This window comes from Apis mellifera, linkage group LG11 (genome assembly GCF_003254395.2).
Source record: "Apis mellifera strain DH4 linkage group LG11, Amel_HAv3.1, whole genome shotgun sequence".
NCBI classification, from domain to species: domain Eukaryota; kingdom Metazoa; phylum Arthropoda; class Insecta; order Hymenoptera; family Apidae; genus Apis; species Apis mellifera.
The window spans coordinates 9,175,045-9,194,377 of NC_037648.1; the positions used below are offsets into that span (position 1 = coordinate 9,175,045).

At 26.5% G+C, this 19,333-nt stretch overlaps 1 protein-coding gene across 9 annotated transcripts in view; it reads left to right on the forward strand.

The window, feature by feature from the left end:
- Window positions 1–19,333, forward strand: part of LOC412865 (collagen alpha-2(IX) chain) — a 328,107-nt gene that overhangs the window by 68,320 nt on the left and 240,454 nt on the right. For 8 of the 9 annotated variants that reach the window (XM_006564334.3, XM_006564336.3, XM_006564339.3 and 5 more), the window contains exons 3-4: window positions 12,978–13,249; window positions 14,523–14,798. In XM_006564334.3, coding sequence (XP_006564397.1) covers window positions 12,978–13,249; window positions 14,523–14,798 — 548 coding nt within the window. Of the gene's footprint in view, window positions 1–4,356; window positions 4,477–12,977; window positions 13,250–14,522; window positions 14,799–19,333 lie in introns of those variants that run through there. The other variant, XM_026444004.1, reaches the window with a different exon arrangement.

Below are 19,333 nucleotides of genomic sequence, written 5' to 3' on the forward strand. Positions count from 1 at the left end.
TTTGATTTGGAAATCGGTAGGAAAATAAATCTATCTAATTGGTTATTCAAGATTGGGATGGATACAAAATATCCATTGAATAAATTTATACAGGTTGGATGTACAGGTTATACAGGTTGGTTTTTTAAAAATGTAATATTTGTATAAATTAATTATACAATTATTATTCGATGAATGATATTGCAAAATTTACAATTAAAAACATTTATTATATTTGTAAAAAGAATAAGCCATATGAATTTTATTTAAACAATTTATCTTGATAAATCTTCTGCAAGTAGTCTTACCTTACGATATCTCATACTTAAACAGAATAGCGAATTTCTTATTTAATTTATTAAAAAATTACATGTATTAATCAGAATTAGATAAATATTAGTTATAGTATCACAAAATTCTACTTAAATTTTCATTTTTACTTAAAATTATTAACCATATCATTACTTAATCAAAGCTCAATCAAAATTCATCGTTTTTCATCGAAGAATTTTTCTTACTTTCAGAAAGAACTTCATTTTTTCAATAATTGAAAATTAATTAATCATGATAATTAATCATCAGCATTCTAATATTTCTTTTTTCTATCCATCATAGCTTCGAGATCATATTTTGCCTCGAAGAGTTATTCTTTTTTCTCGAGCCATACATGATCGTGAACCAGCTTTGTATCATTCATCGAACAAGTGTTCGAGCAAAACATCACGCGGAAAATAATTGCGAAAATTTATTGATCTCTTTCATATACCACTTTATCACGTTCTATTTAATCAACTTTCTTTCATCTTGGTATGATATCAGAAAATCTTTATTTATTGGGAAATGAATTTAATTTGTGACAAAGATGAAATGCCAGAACGTAAGTACAAACGATGTTTATTTTACGTATGATAAATAATCGTAAAATAAATTAAGAGGGAATTGATTGTTGTTATATTTTATATTAAATATTGTGAGTTGAAATGATAAGATGGTTATAAGGATATATTCTGATTATTTTAACAAAATATTTTAATTATCATAGGTATTATAAATTTATTTTACATTCTATAAATTTCTGGATTTAACAGTGATCTCATTTTCTCCAAAGAAATTCGTATAATTTTATAGGAATTCGAATATGTTACATATATATTTGAATAATTATCTCTACAGTAATATATTAGATTTTATGATTTTTATAATTTTTTTCTCTACGAATTATTACATATTATATTAAAATATTGAATTATTGTGTTTTTTTAAGTATAGATGTGATTTAAAGTAATCGAAGTGCTATAAAAGATAGCATAAATATTTATTTTTTTTTTTTTATATTTTTAGATGTGATTCATGAGAAGTGATTCATACATTCTGTAAATGGACTCGATATATTGTTACATTGTACACACATCAGAAGATAAATATTGATGACAAATATTGACGTAGAATAACCGACATATTTCATGATAACTAAGTAAAAAAGCAATGGAAGGATAGTTTCAGAGATGAAGTTTCAGAGAGAAACGGTATAATTTATATAAAATGTGAAATTTTTTTCACATAAATTATAGATATTATTAATATTACGTGATTTATATCATATTGCAAACATTAGAAGTAGAAGAAATACGAAATCTAATTTAGAAAAATGTTTTTAATTTGTTGTAAAGGAAAAATTTAATTTCTTTCTTTAATAAAAATTTAGCGAAAGAAATAATGCAGAACAGTCAATGATGAAGCTTCTGATGTTAAATATATTGCCTTTTATTACAATCATCGCAGACAACGTATTAACAATTCGGTCACGTTTCGAAGATAATTTTAAAATATACTTGGCGCATTAAATGAAAAGAATATTGAAAAATATATTTACCGGTAAAGCGATTTAAAGACCGCAATAAATTCCTGTGGGAAGCCGATTTTGCTGGTGCTTTGATTGCGTTTTTAGTATCCCAAAGCGATTACCGATCTATTGTTTTTATTTCCGCAATATATTTTCAAGGGGGTATCTCTAATGTCTAGGCAAGACTCGTTTTCGTATCGTAAAAATTGGTCGAACAAAACCTTCGAACAAGTTCTATCTTTTTTTCTTTATGTTTCATATGTTGCTCTATTTTACATGAGTTCATACAGGATAATACTTTTTCTAAAAATATTATCTGCCGCATTGCGATTCAACTTCCGTGAAAGTGCAATTTATTTTATCGTAAAATTATAATTATGGAATAATTTAAACCGATTTTCTTTTCACTTATTTTACTAAATTTTTTAGTTTATTTATTTATTTTTTTTAATTTAATTTAGGAATTGATTCTGCAATAACGATATCACTGTATTTTTCTTTCCTTTCTTTCCTTTTACAATCAGAGTTTCGATGATTTTATTTTTTCAATATTTCTTCAATATTGCTGTCACATATGTTTTATTGATTAAGGAATATTTTTTAATTTCATAGTTTGAGGAGAAAAGGAATATTAAATTGTAAGGAAATAATTAGATTGTAAGGGAGGTATGAAAGGAGATTCTCTCTGAGATTAGTTTAAAGAGGTTTCCACTTGAAGTAATTTCTTCGCAAATTACCTTGAAAATTGTTGAGTTTTTAGTTAGTATATGATGTTTTCAATATTGAATATGGATCAAGTTATTATAATGATGATTTATTTATTAACTTATAATTAATAAAGACGTACTTTATTATTTATATATGATATCCATATGATTACTTATTATCAAGTACTCTCAAAATTATATTTATTTATTCTTTCCATTTTTTCGTATTACCACTTTTCTTTTTTATTTTTCAAATTTTAATTTATATAAAATATTTCCAAATCTTCAAATGCAAATCTTTTTAGAAAAATCCAATTAAAAAAAAAGAAAAAGAAAATACAGAAATAAATATAAAATAAATACATTAATAGTTCTTAGCTTATTCAATGGATGAATGAAATTATTCATGAATGAATGAAATAAAAAGAATGAATAAAAAAAATAAGTTATTATATATTTGAAGTACTCGTCAAAAATCTTCTAAGTCTAAAAGTAGCATGCACAATGATAGATAGAACGAATCGGATACACGAAAAAGATATATATTTATTTACACAAAAACATTAATTACTGATGATTAACAAACATCAAAAACGTCTCCGATCTTCCTTTAATCAAGATTAGTAAGAATGGGCCAAATCGCGGAATAGAATCTCGGTTTCCAATTTACTTGAACCATTAACTTGGTCGCTCGTCGCCAGTATTCCTCGTAAGGGAAACAAAGCGCTTTGTAGAGTCCTCCGTAAGCCCGCATGAGCTTTGATTTCAGGGCGCGTTAAATCGCCGCTGACTCGCCAATTAACGCGGCCTCATCGTTTCGCAGCCTTGGCGAACAATTAGCCTAACTTGCTCGACAAATAAAACTTGTTCCACGTTAGGATGAGTTGGTTCCCGTAAACGGATCGGAGAAGAGTCAGTTGTTTTTCTTCGATTTGTCTTACCGCCATCGAGTGCCAAATTGCGACAAAAGTTCATCGAATTGCGGACGAGCGTTTTTTTTATTCCATTTTAAGTTTAATTTCGTTGAATTCGATACTTGGAGGAATTATATTCTTTGCCAAGAATCGTTCTTCTACGAATATTCGGGAATTTTAATTGTGTTTATTGTTATTTAAATGCGATAAAAAATTGTAGGTGTAAAAGTTAGTTGAATGAAGTTAAAAGAAGGAAATTATATATAGAAAATTTTATTTTATTAAATTTATATAATAATTTTATATTTGGTTAGTAAAATAAATTGGTTGTTGGTATTAATTGAATTATTTTTTTTTTTTATTCTTTTTAAGTAACAGTAGAATATTAATTTTTAATGTTCATTTATGAAATATACCAAAATTATATTTAAGAGAATTAAATTTGAAATATTATAATATTCATAGTTAATTACTTTATTGTTTTTCTATATTTTTAAACAAAACGCGTTTTCATTATTATTATATAATTTCAATTGTTTGTTTTTAAGATAATGAATTTTTCAGTATTCAATATATGGCAAATTCAAATTAATTACATACCAACTGCTGAACACAATTCACTTCATTATAAAATAATCTTTAATTTCATGTTACGAAATAATGATTATTATCGATGATAAATTATTTATTAAAATAATTTTATTTTATGTAAAGAAATTTGTTCTAAAAGTATTAAAATTAAAAAAAAAAAAAATATAATAAATGTCAAGAATTTAAATGTGAAATTACTTGGGTAGTAAAGTAGGTAGTGACTGTAACGAGTCAGATGGCGCCAGCCTGGTCGTTGAACAGGCTGGCGCCATCTGACGGGAAAAGTTCGAACAACTAGCAGTTTGTAAAAATGTCGTCGAATTAAAGCGCGGGTGATTTTTTCAAGTGAAATTTAAGAAAAAACCACGGAATTTTCAACCCATTTTCTTCAAATTAAAGTGATTCACATTCTTAATCCATTGGAACTCCACATCAAATAATCGTAAGTCATTTTTTAGTGAATTCATCGCTTTAAATTTATAATTTAATTTCATAGATGATTCTTCTCTGTCTTCCATTACTGTGTCGCATTATATTCAAATTGTAGCATCTGTATAATTGCGTAAAATTATTGTTTTTCTTCTTAATTGCACGAGAGAAAAATAAAAAGAGGATAAAGAAAGTTGTTCTAAATAATAATTCGATTATCTTGATTAATTAGTGCCTTGTCTCCAATTTATTTCCCTTTCTAATAGTTATATGTATGTGTTATATACATACATATTATGACATATACATACATACATACATATATATATATATATATATCATATAAATTTACAAATTTATCATTTATTTATTAAACTGTTATTGAATTTTGCGAATAATTTAGAATTTTTTTTTGTTTAATTAATAAAAATAAAAGAAATATAAAATAGAAGATGTAGAAAAGAAATCTGTAAGAAATATATAAAGAGGTTAGAAAATTAATGAATCATACACAGTACAAATTATCTTTAATAAATTATTGATTGAAATCATTTTTAATTGTCAGTATTACTATTTTTTTAAGATTTTTTGCTTCTACATAATAACATATTTTCTAAACCTTTTTTTTTTAATTCTTTGGTATAAATTATTTAAAAATAATAATATTCTAATAAAAGATTAAAGTAGATACCAAAGAGCTATAAAAGTGATGATAAAAAGTAAATTGATTGGCATAGCTGACATAAATTTATTTATAAGAACATTCATTTTTATACGTCAAGATTTAAAAATAAGAACTCACAATAAATTTTGGATATAAATATTTTCATAACTAAATGAATGTCGGTTTCCATTAAATATCATAAATATATATTTATTGATATGATTTATGATAAACATTTCAATATTATATAAATATTTTTTGTATTGTATCATATTATTATAAAGTTTTAAAATCACAAAAACAGATAATAAATATTTTTATTTAAAAAATATATATAATGTTTAAAATGTATATAAATATTTTTATTTAAAATATATATATATATATATATAAATATCATAAATATTATATATATACTCATAAATATTAGAATATTAAAGAAATAAATAAACTGAATTCAAAAAAATTATTTGGAAATTATTCAAGCATGATTTTGTAAAAAATTTCTTTCTGTATATATATTTAATAATAAAAATTTAATTAATTATATATACAATAAAATTATATATTTCTCTTATTAATATTTGCCATATTTCTCAATTACGGATTTAATCAATTTTGCTATTTGCATGTGCTCAATTCATATATTTATATTATATTAAAAATCTCATCAATTATGTATAATAAAATTAACGTTTTTCCTTATTTTATTTTGTATATATTATAAATGGTTATATGATTATATGAATCAAATTTAAATTTTGAACAAATTATCATTTCAATTTCTTATGTAGTTTCTTTTATAAGAAATGATTTTTTAATCATTAGTTTTTATGAATTAATTTGACTCATATTGATCTTTTCCATAATAATTTTAAAATAAAGAATATTTTAAATATTTTGAAATTTGATTTTAATCTATATTTAATATTTCAAATCTTAGTCAATTTTAATGTAATTACTCTATATATGAAATAATGGAATGTATAATTTTATTTGCCAGATATTAAGCCAATTATATATTTAATTTTAAAGAAATAGATATATATAATCTGAAATATTTAAGCAATGAAATTTATAAGTTCTATTATATATATATATATATATAATATATATATTATATATATAGAATTTAGATAAAATTGTCGTGCAATTTCTCAATATTGAAAAAATAAAACAAGTCAAAATCTTCACTTATGATTATTATTTGGCAAATAATTTCCAACAAGAGATCAATTCATTTCTTCTCTTGGTAGTCATTGCGTTTATACGATGAAAGAAAAGCGGGGAAAGCCGCGATTAAACAAGAAACAAGAAGTTTGCCTTACAATTATCGAATGCTAGGAACATACCGGAATACACGTCGTCTCATAGCCTTAGTAAAAACGTGACGGTGCACGTGTTGCCACGTCCGTTAGAAATGAACAAAACTAAAAAGATGGACAGAATCGCATATGTTAATGACGGTTTTTATTGGTGAAAATAATTAACGCTCTCTTCTGTGAAGAATTAATAGAATATAAAGTTTGCCATAGAGCGTGGGAATATGTAAGGAGTTTAATAGAAAAGTGATATAAGTAAACGTTTAATTCTTCACAAACAAATTTAATTCTTGCAAGAAAGTTTAATTAATTGTTAATTATTAATTCAATTAAACGGGAAAATAAAATGATAGATATATGGAAAAATAATAGAAAATTTTGATGATTTTGAAATTTAGAAATAGTGGAAAAGTAGTGGAAATAAATTTGTAAATTTAATTTTTTAAGAAGATGAATTAGATACAAAAATTAATCAATAGATATCTATAGGATTTCATTTTTATTAATTTGTTAAATTTTATTTAATTTAAATCTGAATAGTAAGTTGTCTAATTTAATTCATTTTAAATTGTTGAAGCTTGATTCTGCAATATTATTTTTTCGTTCAAATTTATTTATTCCTATTTATAATTTCGATTGATCAATATATTTATCAGATCAGTATCCTTATTGTGATATTTCTCTTTAGATTTATAATTGCTTTGGATTTTTTAGTTTTTATTCTAATAAAAATTATATATATATAATATAATATACTTATATACATTGATTTAAAAAAATTACCAATATTAACTCCGTAATAAGTCTACAAACAATCACTCTCTAAAAACAATCTAGTCCCGGGGCGATTTACCAACAGGCCAAACGTAAATTTACAAAAGCGTAGTAGTGAGATCGCGTTAAAACCGGATGTACCATTTATCTTCATTAGCCGGTTACACCACGGTTTAGGATCAATCGTTGATTTCGAATGCATTGTTTCTCTTCTAGCGATTCGCATTCCCGGTTTGCAGAAATCGATCGTTTCGATGCCGATCCCGTGTCAATCCATCGCGCGCGTGAACGCGCCGAATTGGCCGATCATCTCCATGGAGAATTGCAGCATGAGTTTTTTAATCGAACGGAAGCGGAATCGTGGATCAGTAGCTGTGAAAATGAAGGTAAACGTTTGCCTTCTGTTAGAACCAAGTGATCGGTATCGTTTCTGTTCTGGATTTGGAACGAATTAAAATAGCCGTGAAACGGATACGCGAAATCGATTCTTGTCACGGGCTGAAAGAATTCTTCCTTCTTATGAAAATTGCGAGGGTTTCCTCCAGGAGAGTTTGCTCCACGAGAGGGAATTGAGAAGCTCTCAGAATTTTTTTGTCAAGATCGTCTTATCTGACATTAATCGTTATCGTATTACATGATCTTGCCTTTTTCCTCTTTATTTTTCCTTTCATTATTAGTTGGAAGCTTTTGTTAAGCTTGTTCTGTATTTCTTTTTTTTGAAAGTCATTTGATTAATTTTGTAGATAATCAGGGGAGGAAAATGTTAATTGATGTTGTAAAAGATTTGATTTGAAAAGAATATTGTAATCATTTTAAGCAGATTAAGAAAATGAAAGAAGTTGATGTTTAATTAATTTTGTGTAAGATTGTTTTCTCTAATATTACATTATTGTTTTACATAATCTTCCTTTTTTTTTTCTTTTTCTTTTTCTTTTATTATTCGTTGGAAACTTTTGTGTGAATCAATACTTTTTATATTTCATTTTTTTTGAAGGTGATTTGATTAATTTGAAGATATAAATAAGTAATGGATATAATAAGTGGTAAGAAAATGTGTATTATTAGAAATTTGATGTAGAAGGTTATTAATTATTATATTTGATTCATTATTAATAATAGTTAATTCCATATCGAGATAGAGATCTTTATTCTGACACTAATCATTATTGTATTATGTTTTTTTTTTTATCATAAGTTAGAAACTCTTGTTGGTAGAGTTTAGTATTTCTTTATTATTTATTTTATATTTCGATGATAGTTTGATTAATTTGAACATGCAATTTTGCGAAAAAGTTGTTAATGAATGGTGGTGGTGTAGCTTGATGTAGAAAGCTATTAATTACTTTGTTCAATGTTCATGGCGTATGTTTTAGGATAATAAAATGAACGAATTTAGTTAATTATTGCTTTAGATATTATTATTAAAATTTCAAATAAAATAATTTTAAAATATAGATATATTTCATGAACTGTTCATAATATAAACTGTTCATCCACTATTTATTTGTGCAACTTCATTCTTTTTTAGATACATTAAAATTATAATTACAAGAATAATTATCAGGATGCATAGTTTATTATTCAAAATTTATTATATTTGTTATTTTTCTTCAAGAATCAATACATTGTCGATTCTGTCTTGAAGATTTCATTGTTCAGTATCATTTACGTTACTTTCGTATTTATGGTATTATGAAAATTGAAAAACAATTTCTCGATCGTAACGAATGAATTCCATTGTAACAACTTCATAATAAAGAGGAAAGGTTTTCGATGCGGGCTGTATCGTCCCATGAGAGGGATCTTAAAACGAAAAATTGGTTTGGTTGAGCAAAATATACTTTTTCTTCTTTTAGGATAGAAACAATAATGTTTTTCATACGTTCATGTTACAAACTTACGATTCTTTTAAAAACATATTTTCGAAGTGCTTTTTGATGGGTGAATGAAACCAGATCAATCGAATTATTTATATATGATGTATAGTTGAAATCTTATAATTTATATTTATTATTTTTTATGGTTGAAATATTTATTTTATAATTTTTTTTTTAGTCTTGTTTCGAAGATAGTTTGATTAACATCTTTATGTATTACAAAAGATTATTTAATTTTTTCAATATATTATCAAAATTAAAGAAATATTTATACGATAAAAGATTGTCAAATAAACAAATTATAACTAAATAATAATTATTTCTGCATTTTTATCTTTATAATAATCCGCTTTTGCATAAAAATTTAAGCAAAAGAATACTTCACAATTTCTTTCTTTAAACTTTTTCAACACTTTGACAACATAAATCTATCGTTCCTCTTAATTTCTTATTTAATTATTTATTTACGTAATCAGAAATTATGTAAATAAAAAAATTGGATAACATAAATTGATAAAATAAAATTATTTCACTAACTATAAATACATATATATAAATTCTAATATTTATTTAGTATATGTATATCTTTTTCATCTGGGTAAAAATAATTATTCACAGAGAAACTCTTTAATAAAAGAATAACCGAGAAACTTCTCGTCTTATAAGAATCTTACAAAACGATCATTTGCAACTAATAATACAGTTTGTTCCATTAATTCAAAATTGCACGAAACATTTTATCTCATGATTGATCATTAGCTCTTTTGGTGACCCTCATTTTGTTGTAATTTCTGCGTAAAACGTGATTGCATATTAGGAGAATATACACGCTAGGAAGTTTTCCATCCATTTCTCGTGCGGACGTTGAAGTCTCCCTGTGTATTCGCTGAATCAAACTTGTCAGGCGTTGAAATCCTCACTGTCGAGCTTTCTAAAACTCTTCGATGCGCCTCCATCGATGAAAGAAATTTCAAGGAAATAGAATCGCGTTTAGAATTCGAAATTCTCTCTTATCGAAGTTCGTGGACTTCGAGTTAAGGGAATGCAAAGAGAAAGACTAAAAAGGCAATCTGAAAATCGTTCTGTATGTATCAGGAGAACATATCAACTTAGGAATAGGTTTAAAGCAGTTAAGGATTTATTTAAGATTCTTCTTGACAATTGTTTTTCAATATTCTATTACGTATCTAAATAACGATAGATAATAATTTTTGTGAGAAAAATTGCAAAATGTTTTTTATCTGTCTGTTATCAATATAGTATGGTTTGTTTAATGGTAATAATTTATTTTTAAGATATTTATTTGGGAAACATAAATAATATAGAATATTCGCGCGAGAGGAGAAAAATTGCGCTAATTTTATAGCTAGTACAATGCTAAGCATACGATTTTTAATGCGATTTATAGACTCATATTTCGGCAATAAATATCGATTATCGAAGCGAGCTTTCAGCTGCGGTGAACCACAGTATATTGAGCTTCGCGAATCTGTATGACGTATGGCGCTAAAATGAGGCCATAATATAATACATTAAAGAAGTATGGTCATAATCACTTCTCGAAACTATGCTATAATAGTTTAAACAGCATATAAAACCCACATAATTTGCATTTAACCGATTTTTTTTTTACATGATTAAAAAGCACATAATCGTGAAATAGGAATCTTTTCTTTAGAGATCAGAAACGTCTCATTATTTGTTCATCAAAATTTTGAACAAGTTTCAGTCTTACACATAAATCTATTAAAATTTTTAATAAAAACGTTCACTTATTTTTTCATAAAACAAATAAAACTGAAATCCACCTAAAAAAAAAAAATCTCAGTAAGAAACTTCAAGCCAATTCCTATTCACGATTAATGTACAAACGAAAATACTTTATCTAAATCGTAGAACTTCCCTTCCCCTCCACTTCATTTCCACTTTCTTCGTTCCTCCACGCCTCGAACAACTTCAAAACCAATTCTAATTTCGAAAAAGGATCTCGGTTACCCGAACTTTAAACTTTACCTCGAGGTAATTTAAGCTGCTTAATAATTCGAATCAGTCCGGCCAAACAAGATGTTTCAAGGGCGTTAGCCACTCAGAATTCCTCGTGCCTCGAATCGTATCGGACAGGGCCTGCCTTATCAAGATTTCGTCCGGTAATCCCGAGAAGCAGAACCTTCCCAAATCTCCACGCAACGAATTAATTAAAGTTCTTCTTCTCGAGTTTCAACCACTTTTCGCCGCCTCGCATTTTTCATCCCCTCCCCTCCTCCCCTTCCCCTCCTCGGTCCATTTTCAACCGTGTGCTCTTAATTAACTATAGTCTCTCCCCGGGGTTGAGCAAAGCTCGCGGAACGATCGAGTTTAAATAATATTCGCGGTTCACCGCGATATTCGAAGCGTTGCTCGAACTGTGTTTAAACAATTTGCATGAAACAGGGGATGCAAATTAGAGGCTTGCTATTTGGGAACTGGGGGCGGCGGTGTAAGGGTAACCGAGTGTTTTCTCGTTTCTTACTTTGGATTAATTGAAGTTTCCGGGAGAGAGGGAGAATTCGTTTTAAGTTAAGCAAGAACAGGGAAGGAAAATCGAACTGGTGACCTTTCAGCCAGAAAATCGAGATTCTATTATTCATATTTTTCTTTGTTTTTATATTGACGAGGTATTTTTGAGAAAAGTTTAAGAGATGTCAAAATAATTAAAATTGTACGATCAATAAAGAAATATTTAATTATGTTTGAACATATTCTGTGAGAATCTTGACGCTTTATTGGAATTTTTGATGGATTGGGAGGAAATTTTCGAAGAAAATTTTGATCGCTTAAAGGATCATCGTAAGAATTCCAATCTTCGTGAACTATACTTTTTTTTTTTAATCTTTTTAACTTCAATTTGGAATATATGAATAAAGTAAGTATTGATTAAAGTATTTTATAAAATTTTTATTATTTTTTATTTTTAAGAAAAATTTTTGATAGAAATTGATGATGTATCAATTAATTATTAACGTTCGAAAAAATTAAGAAGATAACTATAATAATATTAGTAGTGGTAAATTATTTTTAAAGAACTTTCAAAGAAAATTTTTAATTATGTTTAAGATTCTTATATTATCTTTTATTTTGTTTTAGTTATTTATTTTTTTATTTTTTTATTTTTTTCTTTACAAATACTTGTCCACTTTCACGATGTTGATCTTGAATCGTCTTAACGGAAAGAGTTTTATATACTTTTAGAAACTCGAATCTTTGAATCTTTTGCCCTCTTTTACTTAAGAGAGTTTGCAATTTTGCGGAACAGGTTGGTAAATAGAAATAAGCGAAAACGAGATGCAAACATATACTTTTATTTTAGTTATCTCATTGAATTTTCATTTGAATTGAAAGAGACAGACAAGAAGTGAAATTCTTCGTGGATATAAATTGCGTTAATCACGTTTCAATCTCCTTTCAATATATATTCATCAATAATTCCAAAATAATTTATGAAAGGCAATATTTATAAAAATTATATTTATCACTCCAAAATTTATTTCATTACAATCGTGGAATGCAATTATTGTGATGCAAATTTCATTTTCACAAAATGAGATTACTGGTTTTCTACAAAATTTTATTTCAAAAAGAAAAAAAAAAAACTAACTCAAATTCTACATTTTACATTCTATATTTTAATAATTCAACTTTCAACTTTTATGCGATAGCATAAATTTAAATTATCCGATTATTATAAATGTTTGCAAATAAATGTTTTGCGCTCCAAAATATGTTTGCAAAATTAGCGTTAGGCATTGAAATATTAAATTGCAATTTTCAAAAATTGCGGTTAATATTTCTGAAACGAATGAGGAAATTTTTCTAACCATTTCAAATCTTTTTGTTTCAGAAATAAATTATGATTTAATCGAGGCTGCCGTTGCATCTGCCGATACGGACGACACTAATTTGTACATCGACGATGGTCTCGATGGATTTCCAAGTTTTGGCTTCCGACCCGGATCCGAAGTTAAACAGCCCTATCGATTGTACTTGCCGGAAAAATTGCCAGCAGAGTTCACCCTTGTGGCAACTTTCAAACCGATGTCCTTCAGGACCAGTTATCTCTTCGCGGTTTTGAACCCCTTCGAGACAGTGGTGCAATTAGGAATTCGTATATCGGTAAGTGTAACTTACTTCTTGTCATAAATTTTTTCAAAAATAATTAATCATTTACATCTATTGTGCTTCGATATTTCATTGCGTTATATTTGACCGAATAGATAAAATAAAAGGAAATATTTATTTCAATTGTACAAATATATAAAAAAATACAATTACAATTTGATAATTTGGACGATAGAAATTTTTAAATGTAGAATATGATAAGATAATTATTAAGATGTTTGAAAATGTCAGTATTCGCTTCAGAATTCAATTTCGCTAAAACATTATTTCATCGTTAGTTTAAAATTAAGAATTCATGTTTTCGTCACGTCGGTAATAAAAAATTCAAAACAATAGAATCACTAGAAAATCCAAAAATATACGCCTGATAAAAAACACCGAAAAATCCATTCAACGTTTCCAAGAATTCGCCTTTTTCCAGCGCGATAAAAACTGTGAAATAAAATAAAAGAAAAAAGTAAAAAAAAGCGATATAAAACTGAATACAAAAGTAATTGGGAAATCGGCAAAAATTTCCAACTAAAATCGATCGATTTACAAGGAAACGAGTGCAGTGACGCGATAGAGACTTTTAAGTCGACGCTTTCCTATTGGCGGATGGAGGGAATTTCCTCATGTTTCCTAATACCTTCGAGGCCGTTGTTACATTACGGGTCTTCAAATTTCTTTGAGATCTTTCACGTTCTCTCACGGCACCGTTTTCCACGGATAATACCGAGGTATACGTGTTTCGCAGCGAAAGCAGCCACCTTCGGTCTCGAGAAGTGTATACGATCCCCGCGAGGATCGATAGAGACCGCGGGAAAACAGCTCGACTTTCGAATCCCTTGGTATTTCCTGTTCCAAGTCGAGAACGAGTTCGATATAATTTTTTATGACGAATTCAGTTCTGGTTTGTTGATTCGAAATTGGAAAATTTCAGGATCTTTGGTATCACGTTCGTTGGGATATGTTTGTCTCTTTTATTTTTTTAAATATCAATTCGATACCTGGGAGAACATGAGATTTATTTCAAAATTTTTTGAATTATCATTTTGTAATAAGTATTTAATTAAATATTTTATCTATTATTAGATTATTGTATTAATGGCAATGAAATAATATATAATTATATTTTTGATTCAAATGAAATATATAAATGTTTGATAATTCTAGATAAAATTTGTAATCTAACATTTAAGAAATTATATTTTTAAAACAATGAAATAAGGGGTTGTATCTCATCTAGAAATTTATATGAATTTTTATAATTTTCATTCCATGATAGGATGGACCAGGTACCAATCAAAATGTCTCATTGATCTATACCAATTCCGACTTGCATTCGCATTCAGAAGAAGTGGCGAAATTCACGGTGCCAAAGTTGTCGAGAAAATGGTCTAAAATCGTTATCAGAGTATCAACGACGGATGTCACTTTGTACCTGAATTGTCACGAGATGGCCAGGCAACGAGTGACAAGAATTCCTCTGGAATTGGTATTCGACACGGCCAGCACGTTGTACATCGCTCAAGCTGGACCTCATATCCAAGAAAAGTACGACGTAAGTACATTGTCAATTATTATTGAAATTAATTCGTTTGAACGGCACTGAACGGAATTGAATCTGTTTTAATGATAACGAGGCTGTGTAATTAATTAATATATTTTTCTATTTTCAAATTTGTAATTGCTAATTTTATGTACTATATGTTAATGCAGTTTAAAACGTGCATTATTTTAAAAACTATTATTTTACAAACTATTGTATTTATTTTAAAAATTATTAAAAACTACAATTTTAATTTTAATATCAATAGAAAATTTTGTATGAATTAAGTATTAAAAATATTTAATTAGTCGATCAAATAAAAATCAGTTTAGAAAAGTATAATAATTTTAGCTTTAATTTTTCTTTTTAATAAATTAAAAATTTTGGAAATTTTGATCAATTGATTATATTAATTGTTATCGATTTTATTATTGATATTTATGATTAACAAACAAGAAAACAGATTCAACTTTGTTTTCCGAACTATTGCTATCATCTTCTTACAAAATAGTTCGTTCGAGAAACATTCTGTGAAAATAGCAACTTCATTAGAAGCAAACGAGTTCGAGAAGCGTCTTGCATCCACTTTTAGTTGGTGAAAAGACGAAGATGATCGGATGAAACGTTCAGAGCCGTTCCGTTCTAAAGTACTAAAACTTGTTTCTCCAGTCTCGTCGAGTCGAACAGACTTGCCAACGATTACAGATTAACCTCGAAATGCAATGGTCACAGAAGTGTAAGTAAGATATTTCTATATATATGTATGAGTTAATAAAAATTTAATATTACATTAGTTTATAAAAACAAGTTAAACGAGATAAAAAAATGTAATTTCATTGAATAAAGATAATATTTATATGTATCTCAATAGAAGAAGAATTAGAGAAAAAGGTAAGTGGTATTACAGTTTAATTTTTTCTTTTTCAAAAAATATAATATAATTTAAACTTTTTAAAATTGACAAAATTGCATTATGCACCAATATTTCTCAATCCTTTTTAATCTTTAACGTTGAATTTTAATAATTTTTAAGACGAAAAGAAAAGAAATATTTATAAAATATAAAAATATTTATAATTAACAAATATTAAAATATTAGATCAGTATTTCGATTTAGCTAATATTAATAGAGACAAGCTTCAGTAAGTAAAATCGATTCTTATTTGTTCGTCGAATATTATTTATGATTATTAATAAATATTAAATATTTTCACGTATTGTAAAACATCAATAAAATTCTTGATATTTATTTATATGTCATGAAATTTGATTGAGAAACATTGTTACAGAGAATCATATAATAAAGCATTGAATTAAATTTCAAGTCGAATAATCCATAATTATGGAAGTTCACACAATGTGCGTTAAGTATTAAGCGATTATCGCAATAACTTAAGAACATTTATCACAATTTCGCCTGGTAATCGGATATAATTATTTGTAATTTTAAGACCGTAGTCCCTTCTAGTACATCGACTTTCTGGTTGCTGTTTCAAGTCGTCGTTTAACAATAATTAGCTTTCATATCGATGCACTCGAATTTTCCATATGCATACGTAGAGACAATGATTTATTTCGGCTCTTTGTTAATTAGCCACTGATGATAATTATTGCAATCTGGGGCGTTGGAACATTTCGTTATAATTATATAGTAACGTACTATTTGCTAGTGGATAATTACGCTATCGCGATTAATCCGCAAAATTACTATTTATGTTTTTCTATTTTTTATGATTTCATTTTTTATTTTCCTTTTGTATTTTAGTTTTTAATTGTTTTAATTAACATGATATGAAATATGTTTTTCCAAAGTTCATCTTGAATAATTTTTATTGAAAATTTGGTAACAGTCTCGATAGTTTGCTATTTTTTAATTTGTTCTTTTGTATATATTTTTGAAATATTAGTTTTATTAAGTTTATTTAGTTTTATAATAATTTATTAATTGGTATTACATATTATAAAGCCGTATGTTTAATATTCAATTCTGAAAGGAGGATTGTGGAAATATATTTCATTCATGGAAGGTAAGTTTTGAGTTTTAGGTGTATAATGCAAATTTTACAATTACGTATTCTTCTCTTGAAACGAGAAAGTTGTTAATTTAAGATTAAAATTATAAGATAAAATAAGTTTTTTTGATATATTCAGAAAAAAACTATTTAAAATCATATTATAAAAAGAGCATCCTAAATTTTTATATTGAGCAAAATAGCTATACAAATATAAAAAGAAATTTATACAAACTAGGAATCGAAATTCATTAGCTTTGATTTGCAAAAGGATTAAAACGAACCAAAAAGCGATTAAAACGTCATATTGGCATCGTATCGATTTTATATTTATACGAATTTTTTCCCATTGTCTTTCGTTATTGAATTCAGCTTTGATGCAAGTTTCGTCAATTATAAATCACTTTATATGTAGAATCGTATGTAGAACATTCGAATTTTATCCCAAAGCGATTAACCTACTTATAAATTAAATATTTTTATTCATTTTGTAAAAATAAAAATATAGCTTTTCCATTCCATGGAATATAATGAAAAATACTATTACTTCGCCATAAAGATTATTACGGTCGATGAGAATGAAAAATTATATATATAGAGATAATGATACAGGGAAGAATAACGTGAAACGAGGACGAAGTTATCAATCAATATTACAAAATATTGTTAATATTCGCATCGAATAATTTCTCGTTATTTGCTCGCGATTATCGTTGTGCTTTCTGTTATCAACGATATTTCTGTTTTAATCTGTGTAAAATGACCGAACAGATATTATCGACTTTTGTGAAACATTGTTGTTAATATTATTTTAATGCACAACAGTTATAGTTTTTAATTCTAACTTTGAACGAACAAAATTTAAGTAAAAGTCATCATGAATATTAAAATTTAATGAAAGAATCAGGTTTCATAATAATATGACGATGATTATTTAAATTATTTATGTATAATATATAATATTTTATTTGATTAGATATTATATTTATTATAGTAATTCGCGAAAAAACACAAAGGTGAAAGAAAAATCAAATCAATCATGATCATAGTTTAATATAAAAAATTGAAAGTAGGATATTTCTAAATCTCAATAAAATTTAAATAGAATGGTAAGAGCAAAAAGTCGTTTTGTCGTTATTAAGAAAATGTATTGATTTAGAAATAAGTAAATTATATTATTTTTAAAATTTTGTATGATTTTTTCATAATAGTTTGATATTTGTTTTTATTAGTTATTTAGATCGATGAGTATTTATTTAAATAATTAATGTATTTAATAATTTTTATTTATATATTAATTAATATTTTTTTTTTAATATTCAATATTTTATGTTCGTATCTCTGATATTTTATTTGATATTTTAATTGTATTTCGGTTAAATATTTGATCTGTTTTCAATTTGAGAATTTTTATTGTATACACGCAAGTTCTTAAAATTTTAACATTAAAAAATATTTCATAATTCACAATTCATTATAAAAATTACGATTCGCGAAATTATTATAAATAATTAATATCTAATTATCCAAAGTAGAAAATAATTAGAGTTATCATCATTTATGAAATTCAAAGAAATTATAGATGTGTCATACCTTGTATTATCATTTAATTATAATATAATACAAAATATATTTTGTATATTAAAATATTGAAAAAAAAAGTTATTCATTTCGTTGAACATAAAAAAAAAAAAAAAGATTTCAAATATCGAGATACAACGAAATCAAATTAATTCCGACTCGTTGAACCGCGACGAAAGCAATGTCCACTTTGCAAAAGACTTATTTTTTGTGTGTTTAATCTTTATCTCGAAGCAAGGATAATAATTTGGAACGATTAATCGGCTAATTAATTCGACAGTGGCGATTTAAGCAGAATTTCGTCTCGTCTGACGCACAGAATTTGATTGACAATTTATTTTCCGATTCGGTGATTTTCCGCGTTGTTTCAAAGGGTGAAAACAGAAAAATGGAATTCCATCCGGTGGAAAGAGCCGAATAACGTTCCGAATATCTTTTATTAATGGAATTATATCACTCGATCGGTGGAAATTGGAATCCGAGAGCATTTGATAATCTTCGTTGCAGCCGATTAAATTTTTACATTCGCATTTTCATTCGCTGATTGGAATCATTTTGAAACGTGTTAAAAAGAAAAAAAAAAAGAGAATAAAAGTCATTTCCTAATACGATAATAAAATTATATTAGTAGTGTATAACTGAAATTATGTGCCACAAAACATGGAAAAATAATTTTGAGGAAGCGAGTATCTTCTCATCATAACAAACTTTCGTATTATTTCTTCCTTTTTCTCTTCGATCTCTTCTTTACCTATGTTTCATGCCCTTTCATTCTTTCGAAGCACTAATTCCTGCAAATTGCATCCTAGATTCTTCACGAGATACTTTTTAGTATTTTGATAAGATGTTTATTATCGATAAGATGATTATCGTGAATTCACGAAGTACACGGTCATAAATTGATAAAATGTTTATACAAGGATCGGATTTATCGAAACGAAATTTAATATATCG